The sequence below is a fragment of the Hyperolius riggenbachi genome, chromosome 1 (assembly GCF_040937935.1).
Source record: "Hyperolius riggenbachi isolate aHypRig1 chromosome 1, aHypRig1.pri, whole genome shotgun sequence".
Lineage (NCBI taxonomy): Eukaryota > Metazoa > Chordata > Amphibia > Anura > Hyperoliidae > Hyperolius > Hyperolius riggenbachi.
The window spans coordinates 126,296,355-126,311,609 of NC_090646.1; the positions used below are offsets into that span (position 1 = coordinate 126,296,355).

Consider the following 15,255-nt stretch of genomic DNA (forward strand, 5'->3'; position numbering starts at 1 on the left):
GCAGGCGCAGTGGAAGCCACAGTGTGTATTGCACCTGGTCCATGGGCTCCAGCAGCGAGCAGCAACATCCTCTCTCCCTTCACTGACCCTGTAATGGCACCTTCTCCTCATCACATGACACAAGAGAAGCTAGCTAAAGGACATCTCTGCAGGTGCCCATGGACCACGTGAGATGCTGTGGCTTCCACTGCACCTACTCTGCTAAAGGAATGGGGCTGGGAGACTGCAGAAGAGGTAGTCCCCGACTTTGATATCATTACGACGGATTGGTGGGTCGTTGGTATGTCGGGTTTGTAGTCGGGACTACTTGTACAGTGAATCTGTATCCATTTTAAATCTAACCTATGAAATAAGGAAGTTACATTAAAGAGAACCCGAGGTGGGTTTGTGAAATCAATATTAGGACACAGAGGCACATTCTGCAGTCACCAGCTTCCGTGCTCTGCTGTCCCCCATTATAAAAAACCCCAGGCTAGTGACACACAGATTGCCACTAGTCTGCTGTTTACCTTCAGGCTGCCACTCACCAGCCCAGAAGAGAAGGAAGGACTGGGTCTCAACCTGGATTATAGCAGTTATAGCAGAAAATCTCTTTATTCCATAGCAGCAGAAAGCACACAACGTTTCGGCACAAGGCCTTTGTCAAGTGTTACCAAATATAACAAATGCTCACACATATATAGACCAGCTTAAAAAACACACCCAAAAAAATGGGCGGGCACAATAACTTAAAGGAAGGAGGGAGAGGAAAACATGGCCAATAATTTAAAGCAACAGTACATTGTACAAAATTCAATACAAAAAGTATCACAAAAAACATCTTAAGCTAAAATCATCATTAAGTCCATTGGGGGTGAGAGTACTTAGCTTATCAATCCATCTGCTTTCACGTCTTAATAAAGTGGTCTGTGCATCCCCATTAGCAGCCGTAAACACTTTCTCCAAAACACACCAGCGCAAGTCACTCACTGTGTGATCACACTCGTAGAAATGTTTACCTACGGGAGAGTCAATTTTCTTATCAGGGTTATCAATATACTTCCTATATAATCTGATGTTGCTACGGTGTTCATTAATTCTTACACGTACTTCCCGTGAAGTCTGTCCTACATAGCCTATGCCACACGGGCACTTCAAAAAATATATTGCATTGGTGGTAACACAAGAGAATTTACCGTTCACCTTGATCTTTGTTCCTCTCATGGGATGACATACATGGTCTCCTTTAATAATACTAGAGCAGTTCTGACAGCTGAGACATGGAAATGTCCCCAGTTTTTTTGATAAAAAAGTGTCTCTCGATGGTGTAGACTGCTTCACATCAGCTCTTACCAGCATATCTCTGATGCTCTTACCCTTTCTATACACAAAGGACTGGGGGGTGGGGAATACCCTAGATAGCATAGGGTCTGCCTGTATAAGAGTCCAGTTATCCAATATACTCCTCTTGACTAATCGGCCACTCACCAGCCTCCTGTATAGTGTAGCTCCTCGCTTGTGTCCCTTCCCTCCCCGCCTCTGTAAGCCGATTGGAGGAAGCTTACAGAGGTGGGGAGGGAAGGGACAGAGGTGGGGAGCCACGCTATACAGGAGGTGGGGGAGGGATGGTGAGTGGCAGCCTGAAGGTAAACGGCTGACTAGTGACAATCTGTGTGTCACTAGCCTGGCGGTTTTTAGAATGGGGGGGGGGTGGCTGGAGGCAGAATAAAAGGACAGAGGCTGGTGATAGTATGCAGAATGTGCCTAATATTAATTTCACAAACCCACCTCGGGTTCTCTTAAAGGCTTATTTTCCACAGACTGTTGAGCTGTGTGCTCAGCAAGCAGGTACCAGACAGCAGCAAGCAGTTGTCAGAGTTTGAGAGGCATTTCACTGCCTATCAACAGTCTGTGAAAAAGAGGCCTAAGGCCTAGTGCACACCAAAAACCTCTAGCAGATCTGCAAAATGCCAGAGGTTTTTGAAGCAGATTTCAGAGCAATTCTAGGCATGTTGGAGAGGTTTTCTAAACATGCCTAACGTTTTTTGGAGTGTTTTTGTGTAGCAGATTTCATATACTGTTACAGTAAAGCTGTTACTGAACAGCTACTGTAACAAATGCCTGGAAAACCACTCTGATCTGGTGTTTTTCAGAGCGGTTTGAGCTTTTCCTATACTTTACATTGAGGCAGAAACGCATCTGCAAACTGCAAAATGCTGCAGGAGCCACGTTTGCGGTTTGCTTAAAACCTCAAACCGCTGGTGTGCACCATCCCATTGAGATACATTAGTGAAGCGGTTTCACAGGGGGCAGCTGTTTTGAAAACGCTACCAAAAAACGCGTGGTGTGCACCAGCCCTAAGTCAGTGTTTCTCGTCCAACCTGTCCTCGTGACTCGCCAGCGGTGCATATTTTGCAGGCAGCCTCACCTAGGCACAGGTGGGGTAATTAGTGTTTCAGCTACATGGAATCCACCTAGCTGAAACACTAATTGGGCCATCTGCACATAGGTCAGGTTGCCTGCAAAACATGCACTATTGGGGAGTCACAAGGACAGGATTGAAAAACACTGCAGTCTTGCCTGGTGCCTGTTATCTTTGTGGGCAGTAGGTTTTCCAACTTGTGTTTTATGGCACAGACAATTTGTCCCTCGCATTTGACTCTCAAATGTGAAAATTGTCCTGCTGATTAAAAGGCTTTTTTTTCATGAGCATCTGAAGGCGGTGAATTCACTGCTTATCAGCTGCTCCCGTTCTCTGGCTGGGCGCTTGCTAGTGGACAGACAGCCTCCCCAATGAAGGTATATCTGAGCACAGCGGTTGCCATCTCAGGCGAAACATGAAAGTTTTTGGACACTGCGTGTCAAACCAGATACTATGGTGTTGATGTTGCCTCCAGCTGCATCTAATTGCAGCCAAAAGGCATGTGTGGCCAGCAGTCTGAACTGCCCGTCAAGCACAAGAGACTTAAAGGGACCCTTTACTGAGTTCCAAAAAAAAAAAAAAAAAAAAGTTTCACTTACGTGGGGCTTCCCCAAGCCCCCTGCATCCATCCTGTGCCCTCGATGATGCTCCAGTCCCCCGCCGCGTCTGTTTAGTTTTCGTTGGCGGGCCTGCGCAGGACACTCTTGACAGGACCGCGAACAAGGATGCGTGTGACCAGGGCCGCGCAGGCGCATTGGCATGCCGACCAAAAGCGAAACCAAGCTGGGGCGGGGGACCGGAGCATCGACGAGGGCACAGGACGGGTGCAGGGGGCTTGACCGGCTGTTCAATTAGCTGCTTGTCAACTGGCCTCAGTGTTTCCCACTCCGTGCATAATCATAACTTTTAGTTATATAGACAGGTCACATTTTTCAAGTTTTATTACAAAAATTATAACAAAAATACATATAGTGAATCCCATAAATTAAGGTTTTTTTTTTTATACAGTCCCTCCATAATATTTCCCATCCTTCATTACACATATGCATTAAAAAAATCTTAGTGGGAAGAGTGGACTGATATAGACTTCTCTCTAGAAGATACTGTGGATTACATAGGATTTGACCATTCCATGTCACTTGTCTGGTTGTCTTTTTAAGACATTGATGAATGCATCTTTAGGCACATCTATATTGCCAATTCTTCTCATTTTCTTCTTTCCTTCAGCTTGCTTCTTGAGGAGCTTCATCTTTCTTGTGATGTCACCTCCATACTGTAAAGAGAAACTATTTAAGTTCTACAATAATTATTTAACTGCCCATTCCCCAACAGAAATTAATGTAAAACCAGACTGTAAATATATCCTACCTTAGTAATAGAATGTGTTAACACTGTTAAGCAAAAGACAGGTGGAGAATACAAGGAAGGGGACGGAAAATGTGAAGTTCCGACCTGCTGTCTTTTTATCAGGGCTGTGGAGTCAGTACAAAAATCCACCAACTCCGACTCCTCTAATTTGCATCTTAATCTTTTTGATTGAAAGTATGTAACATAAAATGCATCTAACTGCCAACGCTTAGGAATTTTAAAAGACGACTGAAGTGAGAGGGATATGGAGGAGGCTGCCATATTTATTTTAAACAATATCAGTTACCTGGCTATTTGGCTGATCTTCTGCCTCTTAATACTTTTAGTCATAGACTAAAACTTGTCCTTGGTAAGAATACTTGTAGAAGGTACAGACAGGAAAAAAGAACATCCTATAAGGCCCTAGGCAATGTAACTGTGGGTACATGTAAATGAGGTGCAAGTACTCTGCAGTGGAATGATGGGATTCTTCCTCTATTACACATTCTTTGTGTACAATCTGAACCAGGTTTTTGGGTGATAGACAACACCTCTGTGTTCAATGTGCACAACACTCTGTGGATTCCCTGCAGCTCTATGGGGAGGGCATATGTAGAGTATAGTACGACTGTGTAACTTAGCCGCCGCAGGGGATTGCATGGCCCCAGGATTTTTTTGTTTTTAAATAAAATTTGTGCAATAGTCTTCGGCCAGCACTTGGCTAGCTACCTGTTCTCACCCCCCCCCCCTCCCGATCCCTGCAGCAATACATACCCCCCAGGGATCCCGCGATGGCGCAGCCACCCAATCAGCTCCAGGCTTCACTATGGGGAGGTTTGGGACTGCGCATGATGTCATGTCCGATCGTCGCCATAGTGACTACTGAAGCTAATTGGGAAGCTGTGGCTCTCGCAGGATCGCGGACGGGTGAGTGTTGCCGGCGGCGATTGGGGGGGGGGGAGCAGATAGGTACCGGGGGACACAGGTAGCTAGCCTAGTGCTAGCTATGAAGTTTCAAACAACTTTTATTCAAAAAATCCCTCCCGCGGATGCAGCCTCAAACTGCGTACCGCCAAGGAGGTTAAAGTAAACCTGAGACAGAAAAGTTTTGTACGTACCTGGGGCTTCCTCCTGCCCCTTCAGGCTAATCAGTCCCTCGCTGTCCTCTGCCACTTGGTTCTTCTGCTATGGGTCCAGGTACTTGAGCCCATCTGGTGTAGTGCGCATGCACACACTCCACCAGGAATGTACTACACCTACGCAGCACTATTGCACAGGTGCAGAATGCTCCTGGCTGTGGAAGTGGCACATGGCCGGACTGTGCTGACTGGCTGAATTACCGGGACTCGTAGCAGAAGATCCAGGTGGAGGACGACGACAGCGAGGGACTGAAGGAAGCCCCAGGTATGTATAAAACTTTTCTTTGCATCCGTCTCAGGTACCCTTTTATTCATAGTCACCAAAATTTACCAACATATCAAATTATTTGATTTCATGAGCAAAAGGAGTGCATACATTTGCATAAACCAGCATCAGCGCAGAATTCTTTCCATCTCATTGACCATCTCTATTAGTGACACAGCTACACATCAGGCTTTATTCTTACAGCATAGATGATATTTAGTATATATGTTACGACCCGAACCCGAAGTTTGGCCACTTCAGGTTCTGGCTGGTCAATGTGCGAAGTGGCCGCGGCGGTGCGGCCTCTGTCCGAAATGAGCTGAATCCTGTCGGCTCCGATCACTTTCCCCAGTGCTGAAGGCAGAGGCAGGAAAGCAGAAATTCGTTCGTCCCTGCAGTGGGTGGCTGACAGAAGCAATGTCTTCAGCGCTCGGGGGAGGGGTAAGTGGGAGACTCGTGTGTCTCCAGCTGACTGAAAGCCGATAGCAGGGAGGTGGGGGGTGGAGCCAGCGCCAGGAAAAATTATCAGAGCTGCCCGGATTCGGCTCATTTCAGACATTGGCTGCAGCGCCGTGGCCACTTCGCACATTGACCAGCCACAATGCGAAGTGGCCAAACTTTGGGTTCTGGCCGTAACATATATAAGAGATTCCTGTGTACACATCCTATATACAGTCACAATCAGATATATATAGGACTTTAAAAATACAGGGACTGCAGCACAAGCAACTTTTTAATTGGTTGATTTCATTTTTGTGGCCTAAGCAAAGCTATTACTGTATATAATATATATATATATATATATATATATATATACACCAGTAAATGATTTATGATGACTATTATCTGAGAAATAGAACATTTTATCATATTGTCTATTTTAGTTACAGTTTACATTCATTAGGAGTCGGTGCATTTTTTCCCGACTCCAGGTATCCAAAATTGCTCCGACTCCACAGCCCTGCTTTTAAGGCAACCGGACTGCAAGCGCGTCACAAATTATGGAATTGCAACGGGAGGAAATGAACACAGTCTCGGCTGGTCACCACATGCACCGCCGCAGTTTGGTAAACTGCATGGGATCCAAGCCCAACAGAAGCAATGGAACACCTCATTGGTTTTTAACAGAAATTTTTATTGGTTCATGGTGGACCAATGAGAATCCTCCCTGTTGCTAGGCAGCATTCATTGGGTTTATTTTTATTTTTTTAAACTGACAGGAAGCCGTACACTTCCAGGATGAGCAGAAGAAGCGGTGGCAGTACTGGTGGCTGGGTGTCGACACAAAGCGGATGTGGAATGTGAAAGCGGTCACCACACCCTGAGCGGATGCGCTTACCGCACTGTTTCCGTTAAGTTGTAGTGTGAATGGGCCCTTAATCTGGCTGGCCATGCATGCACTGGATAAGAGAGGCCTGGTGTAAGGTGGTAAATCAATCTTTGGGCATCCTACTCCATTTTGAGCAGATTTCAGGAAAAAGGACTGATTTAGTACAACGTTATGTTGCTGTCTATTCCTCCACCTGCTTCAAAGCATCTATCATGCTTTGTACCTGAAATAGACCTGTGTATGGCTAACTACAGAGGTATTAGATGGTAGTGGGGGTGGTCATGTGAGGAAGCAGCAGAAAGCAAACTGAGTGAAAACGAATCCAATCAACCAGTAATCAGATCCGTTTTCACACCTAACGCTAGTGTGAACCGGGCCTCGCTCCTGAATATGCACATCATCTCTTTATGCCCCAGGATGCAAGGCCTTATTAGCTACAGGCTCACTATACACCAGTGGTTTTGGATGTCCAGCCTTGCTTCCTGAGGCATAAAGAGATTGTTTGCATATTTTGGAGTGATGCATCATGGGACACCACAGTTACTCACTGTGGTGAACATTACGGAAAGTCGTGCGTAATCGCCAACGATTTTCATATGGTTCAGCACCATTACTGTCAGTCCTGTGTAAAGGTACAATAGATGTCTTTTCCCTCTCTTCTCTTAAAAGCAGAGTATAGTAACTTCCCCCCATGTCCTGTGAGGTCAGAAAGGAATTTCACACCTGGCTCAACCTCCTGCCGAGGACCATTTCCTGCCACAGCTCTCTCCCAAAAGCCAGATCAAACTGGCCAGATAAGAGCTCCCTCCAAAACCTTACACTCAGACAAAGGAAACTTTAATGTATTTGTAATTCAAAATAGGTTTGCCACAGAAAGACAAAAAATACATTTTCTGATACCCATAAAGCAGTTATATCATTCACCTGAATTACAATTTTCTAACTGTCAGGAATCAGTAGGGAAACTGCTTTATCCGGCCGTGTAGAGCGAATGTGATAGAATAGGCATGTGTAGCCTCATTTGATACAGGGTCGCAGGCCGCTTATGAATATAGCCTCGGATTTGCGATGGGCCAATCTGGGGCGGAGTCACACAGATTATTAATAATTGGTACATTTTCTTGCTCTGAGTCTGGGGGGTGGCAACCTTGCTGCCAGGAGATAACCCCCCCCCCCCCCCCCACCTAGTTTGGAGGTAACACAGCCCCAATTCTAAGATTGTATAAATATGGGGCCAGCAGAGTCCGCCCTTGTCTTTCCTCATTTCATCTGCTAAAGAAGAGCCTGGAGCATGCGTTCCACAGAAGGACCGACGCATGCAATTTCCCAAGGACTCTTAAAGGGAACCAGAGAGGAACGAGGGGTGAAAAAAGGTAAGGATTTTATACATACCTGGGGCTTCTTCCAGCCCTTTAAGCCTGAATCGCTCCCACGCCGCCGTCCTCAGCTTCCTGGATCCGCCAGTACCAGGCCCGTCACTTCCGGCGGACGCGGCCAATTGTCCGCATCACAGGGGCTCCCTCCATACATGTACGCATGCGGCTGCGCAGTAAGCAGCCACATGCGTATCTGTATGGGGAAAGCACCCTGTGATGCGGAGAATTGGCCGCGTCCGCCGGCCGACTTGCCGACTCGCGGCAATGACGGGACCCGGTGGCGGCGGATCCAGGCAGCGGAGGACGGCGGCGTGGGAGCAATCCGTGCGTATGGGGCTGGAGGAAGCCCCAGGTATGTATAGTTCATCCTCTCTGGTTCCCTTTAAAGCTCATTTAAAATGGACTGCTCAGCCATAACTAAGTAAGAACTTTCCAATTTTATTCCTTTTTATTTTTAAGCTCTGTGTGTATATGTTAATTGGTGTATATAACTGTATGTAATGCATTTTTGCTATTAAACGTTTTAAAAAAATAGTTTAGCAGTTATGACCTGTTGCTGAACATACACAATCATACCCATTCTCCTGAAACCACTACCATGTTTAATAGAAGTGTACATTAATAACCCGTATGCGAGAACCCAGCCCAAATATACAGATCTGACCCCGGTTCCTGCATACTGCTAAGGGTTAATAGAGTGTTCTTAAAGTATTAGCATAATTACAGTAGCAGGCTGTGTAACCCGCTTGGTGGCAGATCTTTGAATTGTATGTGTGTGTGTGGTGAATCCTTTGGCGTCCAAACACTCCCTCCGCGAGTCAGTTAATCAAATTGTGAAGTCAGGTTTACGCTTCGGGATAAGCAAAATGACAGTGTGAGAGGATTTCTGACTCTGATCAATTGACCCGCCCACAGACCGGCCTTGCGGTCTGTGACACTCACTGTGAAAAAGAAAAAAATCCTCTGGTTGTATGTATTCTACTAGTGTGCATTTTAAATTAGAAAAATGCTGCATTCACTAGCTAACTCCCAGGGCTTAAATAACAGTGGATACATGATGTAACGTTTGGGTAGAGATAAATGTACAGGATTTATGTGTCCATAGAAAGCCCCCAGAGTTCTCCTCTGTTCTGAATGGTTTCATATTCTGTGGAATGCAGTCCTTTGTCATTGTGTGCTACATTCAGTTCAGCTCAGTCCACATGGAAAAAAGTAAACTAGTCATTTTTTGTTACTCCCAGTAGAATACTCTGAAGTCCAAAAAGGTGTTAATGCATACTTACAAAGATTTGTTAAAATGGTGAGAAACCCATTCCATAACTAAGCAGGTTTCATATATCCACACAGTGCTTTAATATTTAATAGGCTTGGAGACTTTAATAGGAGAGCGCTGTCAAGTTTCTCTCGCTATTCCGAGCTGCTGTGCCAACTAAACTTTTAAACTAATTGTAAAATGCCAAAACAGGAAAAGCTTTGAAAACTTTGATCATAAAGAAAAAGGAAATGCATTACTCTGGGTATTTGAATACAATTATGTTTTGCATTCTAATTATACAGCTGTAGGAAATGTTCCCCATCTGCCTGCACAACCTATGGAGAGGCGCACACACTTAGGGGAGCAAACATTTGCACTTAAGAAGCCAAGACTTACGGTAAGTGTCCTCTGGGCACAGAAAAGCAGTTTTGTAGCAAGTCCTGCGACAAGCTTACAGCACAAGCAGTCAGATCATCTGTGGGACTGTGATTCAGAAAGTAGTAAAGAGTGAAACTTAACACATTTTTCAGAGTCAGTCAGTGATAGGGCATCACGGATGGATGAGCAACCCTCATTGAAAACGCTGAGTGGAGAGCGACACTAGGGGTAATTAACCCTGCCGCATCCAGCCGCTCAGCTGGCTCAATTAAAACTCATTTGAATCATGAGTAACCACCGTGGTTACTCGTGGTTAATCTGTGATGCGCAAGCCTGGTCAGTGATAGATGACTACTTCCAGATTACCAATTTTAGTTCTCCTTTAAAGTGTACCAGAGCTGAGTAAAAAATAAAAGTTGTATACATACCTGAGGCTTCCCCCAGCCCCATCCACACCAATCAATCCCATGCTGCCATCCTCAGCCTTCTCCTGCGCCGCTACCGGGTCCTGTAACAACGCAGATCGCAGCGCTGTACTTTTGAGAAAGACACGTCATTGCCGCTCGGAGACTGAAGGCAGAGCTCCGCCTACCAACAGGAGATGTGCGCACAGCCTGTGCACGATCTCCTGCAAACTGCCGCCCCAAGACTTTATGCCGATCGGCGTTAGGCTATTTCAAGTAATCTTGGTGATGTAGACCCATTTGTGTACTAAAGAGATCAGCAGCACTGCCAGGACACTGCAGCGCCACCCAGTGGTGGAAGAGGGGTGATGGAAAAGAGTTTTCCATCACCAGGCGCGCTGCAACGCTGTTACGATCACGTCACATCATGTGATTGGAACTCTGAAGTGTATACCTGGAGTGCAGCACCATAGGCCGATGAAGAGGAGATACTAATCCAGCCACCTGGAACAGGTAAATATGAAAGCTCCCTGCACACCCTGCCAGGCTGGAGAAAGCACACTTACCCAGCGGCAGAAAAAAAGCATCCCAGCAGCGCACAACTAGCTTTGCTATATGTGAACGCTAAAGGGTTAAAGCACACCTGCAGTGACATTAAAAAGTTAAGGAAACAATGTAATGGCTCTAGGGCCCATATCCAATTACCTTTTCCTCCATAGTTTTCGCCTATGTGATATTGTAAAACTTGTTAATAAAATGTATTTTAAATCACCAGCAAGCAAAAAATACTCAATTTTAATGAAACTTTTTCACCTACTTTTTGGTACTTTTTCTATTTCAAAGTGCTGAAAAGTTATTCTAAATCGAAGATGGAAAATTTTCTCCCAGGAGAGAACTCAGGAGAAAAAGTTAATTGCATATGGGCCCCAGTCTGTATTGGGAGACATTAGCTGACGGATGTGTCGGTTACATTGGTGAAGTGATTATTATGCTCGTGTTATCAGGAACTAATTAGCATGGTTCAGGATCCCTGCTGGGAGAGTTCAGCTGTCACAGGACTCTCTAGTGTTGGTTGATCCCGACAGTATGTGGTAAGCACATTATTTTACTTACCGATCTGCGCCGCAATGATTCCTTTTATAGCTTGTAACTTGCAGTTTCTCATCACTATGGTCTCTGCAGATGCGCATGATACATTCTTCTCCTGTCTGCAGCACACAGCCATCTAATGACCGGGAGGGCCCCTGGGGGACGTGGTGTTGGACACAGAAGGTCTGCTATAGACTGGCAGGGGGCAGTCACAGCAGCACACAGCCATCTAATAGCGCAGAGGATCTGCTCCGGTCTGGTGGGCACATGGCAGTCACAGACACAGTACTGAGAGCAGTCTGCACATGCTGGGAGGGGCCTGCAACTGTTTCTGCCAGCTTTCTACTATATACTGCAGTGACTGGCACACTTGGAGGGGGGGGGGGAGGGTTAGCAACTAGTGGTGACCCCCACTTTTTGGTGTAAAAAAAAATAAGTGGCTTATACACAAGTTTATTCGGTATGCTAGACTTTGAAGCGTACCAGACTAAACAAAATTGTAATAAAAGTGAGAGAACTGCTAAGCGAGCTTACAGTCTCATATTGTGTAATCCTGTACAATATATCACTTGCTATTATTACTTACACATTTTGCCAAGACGTTCTTTCTATAAGCCTTAATGCTGGAAAATGAAAATGTATCTTGTAAATATATTTTGAAGAACAATATATACAGAATACAATATTAAAACATGCAAATAAAGAACATTTATTATGCAAATGCAAAAAGGGAATTTTTATCCTGTTTTAGAAACTACCAATCCTTCTCTCGTTACATCGAGCCCTGAATATCCTGGGATTATGAACATGTCACACTAGAGCACATGTGTTGAACTCCAGGCCTGGAGGGCCAGATCCATGCCAGGGTTTAGGATTCACTGAGAAAGAAAGGAATTTGTTCTACCTGATGGACCACACCTTTCCTGATTCAGACCGATCAATTCATTTGAGCTGTATCAAAAATGTGTGAGGATCTCGGCCCTCGTAGGACTGGTTTGACATACCTGCACTAGAGCCTCTGGAGGCGTGTCACCATGTCTTCACCCAGCCTCTGCTGGTTGTGAGGGGAAGTGTGGCTATCAATTCACTCACTTTCCCCCAGTGTATCAGTCAGTGGCGGCACTGCCTTAAAGGATACCCGAGGTGACATGATGAGATAGACATGGGTATGTACATTGTACAGTGCCTAGCACACAAAAACCTATGCTGTGTTCCTTTTTTTCTTTCTCTGCCTGAAAGAGTTAAATATCAGGTGTGTAAGTGGTTGACTCAGTCCTGACTCAGACAGGAAGTGACCACAGTGTGACCCTCACTGATAAGAAATTCCCCTTTTTTAACTTCTTGCTCTCAGAAGCCATTTTCTGCTAGGAAAGTGTTTTATAGTTGGAATTTCTTATCAGTGCGGGTCACACTGTAGTCACTTCCTGTCTGAGCCAGGACTGAGTCAGCCACTTGCATACCTGATATAACTCTTTCAGGCAGAGAAAGGAAAAAAAGGAACAGCATAGTTATTTGTGTGCTAGGCACTGTACATACACATGTCTATCATGTCACTTCGGGTATCTTTTAAAGGATACGTCCAGGCATTTTAAAAAATAGAATTCCACTTACCTGGAGCTTCCTCCGGCCCCTGGCAGCCATTCTGTGCCCTCGCCGATGTCTCCCGGTGTCCTCCGTTGCAGAAGCCGACCTTGCCGGGTCAGCTTCTTGTGCGCTCCACTGTGCAGGTCACATGGTCTGCCCGACATCATCAGGACTGCACGGCGAAGTAGTTCTGCGCCTGCGCAGTACAATCCTTATGCTGTCGGCCAGACGACATGACCCGCGCCGTGGAGCGCACAAGGAGCCGACCTGGAAGCAGACTTGGCGAGGTCGGCTTCTGCAGTGGAGGACACCGGGAGCCACCGGAGCAGTGGTGAGAGCACAGGACGGCTGCCAGGGGCTGGAGGAAGCCCCAGGTAAGTGGAATTGTATTTCTTTTAAATGCCTGGACGTATCCTTTAATCACTTGAGTACAGCAGTCTCAGGTCCTTAAAGGAGTTATCAGGCAAAACAAAACAAAAAAATTCACTTACCTGGGGCTTCTACCAGCCCCATGCAGCCATCCTGTGCCCTCGTAGTCACTCATCACTGCTTCTCCAGTCCCCCGCCGCCAGCTAGTTTTGTTTTTGCCGATCTCGGGGTCGGCGGGCCGCATTGCATACATGTTTACGTATTCCCGCTGATGCAGAAACATCAACACAAATTTTTACGCGTTAGTGGTCCAATGCATGAACCACCAACGTGTAAAAATGTATGTGTTGCTGTTCCTGCATCAGCGGGAATGCGTAAAAATGTACGCAATGTGGCCCACCGACCCCGAGGTCGGCAAAAACGAAACTAGCTGGCGGAAGGGGACTGGAGCAGCAGTAAGTGACTACGAGGGCACAGGATGGTGGCTGCATGGGGCTGGTAGAAGCCCCAGGTAAGTGTAACTCATTTTTTTTGCCTGATAACTCCTTTAAAGGATACATCTGGGGTGTTTAACCCCCTGAGCAGTATGCCTGACACGGTGTTGGGCAAATTTTTTTTTGCAGAAAGCGGTATGCCTGACAGTATTGGCATACCGCTCAGGGGATTCCCCTAGGTACAGGAGCCCCACCGTATAAGTTAGCTAGGCACAGGGGCTCCTGTACAATGTGGCCAATAATAAGGATGCTAGTTATAGCAGTCCCCACCCCTGATTCACCCCCCCCCCCCCCCCAATCTCCACAATGCATCCGCTATATACATACCCAGCCTTGTTCCAGCGATCGCTCCAGCCTCCCTGTGCAGCTCCGCATATCATCCAGTATGTGGAGGAACGGGACTGACAGCACGACGTCAGACATCATGACGAAGGGGACACCAGATGGGAGTGGAGCTGTGGCGAAGGACACATACTCTACCAGGGGTTGGAAGAAGCCCCATGTAAGTAGATCTGCATATTTTTAAACACCCTGGATGTATCCTTTAAAGACCAGAGACTGCTGGCACAAAAACAAGGCTTACCAAAGTCACACAGCATGGACCAGTCGCTCGCTCTCGGTTCACGCCATTTTCCTGTCGCTGATGTACATTCCCTGTCGTCACTATGACAGCAGAGCTCTGCGAGTCAGCTCCTGACCTTGTGATCACTCTGAGCCAATGTGATTGGCTCAGTGATCAAAAGGTCAATGAAATCTGCTCCTGATCAGCTCACGGAGCTCTGCTGTCCTAGTGACAGCAGAGCGAGTGAGTTGCTGAGGCAGGTCCATGTGGTGCAGTAATTGAAATCTACGCCCTGGAAGGTATAACCAGTCCCAAACAGGATGTGGATTTTAATTTTTAACAGCCTGATCCGTAAGCGGTTAGTAACTTTATTCAATAGATAACCAAAATGATGAAGCATAGGATGGATGCTGGTAAATAAGCATTTAGCAGTGGTCGTTTGCATGCTACACATTGCTATGAAGGCCCTTCCACACTGAAAATCACAATCGTGTGCTGCAATCGTGATTTTCACTTGTTTTCAAACATGCCTTTCAACAAAACTATGGGAGCTATCGTGGGGTGTGATTGTAATTACCGATGTGAAAAAATAAAAAGCAAGAAGTTATTTTGCATGGGAAATTGCAAAGCTAATCTCACTGCACCAAGTTTGCTATGCGATTTGCATGCGCTCCCATTCATTTAACCTTATCACAAAAGCAGGAAAACTGCAGCAGGCACTACGTTTGTGATTGGGTTAAAAACAGATCATGCAACTCTGTACAGGGCACGATTACTATGTTAATCACAGTGCACTAGTAATTGGCAAACCACATGCGCTCTGAATATCAGATCAAAGAACATGCAGTGTGAAAAGGTGACAAAGTGAACATGGGAAGACGGTGCAGAGAAAGTGAACATGGGAAGACGGTGCAGAGAAAGTGAACATGGGAAGACGGTGCAGAGAAAGTGAACATGGGAAGACGGTGCAGAGAAAGTGAACATGGGAAGACGGTGCAGAGAAAGTGAACATGGGAAGACGGTGCAGAGAAAGTGAACATGGGAAGACGGTGCAGAGAAAGTGAACATGGGAAGACGGTGCAGAGAAAGTGAACATGGGAAGACGGTGCAGAGAAAGTGAACATGGGAAGACGGTGCAGAGAAAGCGAACATGGGAAGACGGTGCAGAAAAAGCGAACATGGGAAGACGGTGCAGAAAAAGCGAACATGGGAAGACGGTGCAGAAAAAGCGAACATGGGAAGACGGTGTAGAGAAAGTGAAC

At 46.1% G+C, this 15,255-nt stretch overlaps 1 protein-coding gene across 2 annotated transcripts in view; it reads right to left on the reverse strand.

The window, feature by feature from the left end:
* Positions 1-3,324: 3,324 nt before the first annotated feature.
* GUF1 (GTP binding elongation factor GUF1) overlaps positions 3,325-15,255 on the reverse strand; it is a 79,039-nt gene continuing 67,108 nt past the window's right edge. For both annotated transcript variants that reach the window (XM_068278528.1, XM_068278529.1), the window contains 2 exons: positions 11,571-11,607; positions 3,325-3,674 (listed from right to left, as the gene is read on the reverse strand). In XM_068278528.1, coding sequence (XP_068134629.1) covers positions 3,537-3,674; positions 11,571-11,607 — 175 coding nt within the window. In that variant the 3' untranslated portion in view covers positions 3,325-3,536. The remainder of the gene's footprint in view (positions 3,675-11,570; positions 11,608-15,255) is intronic.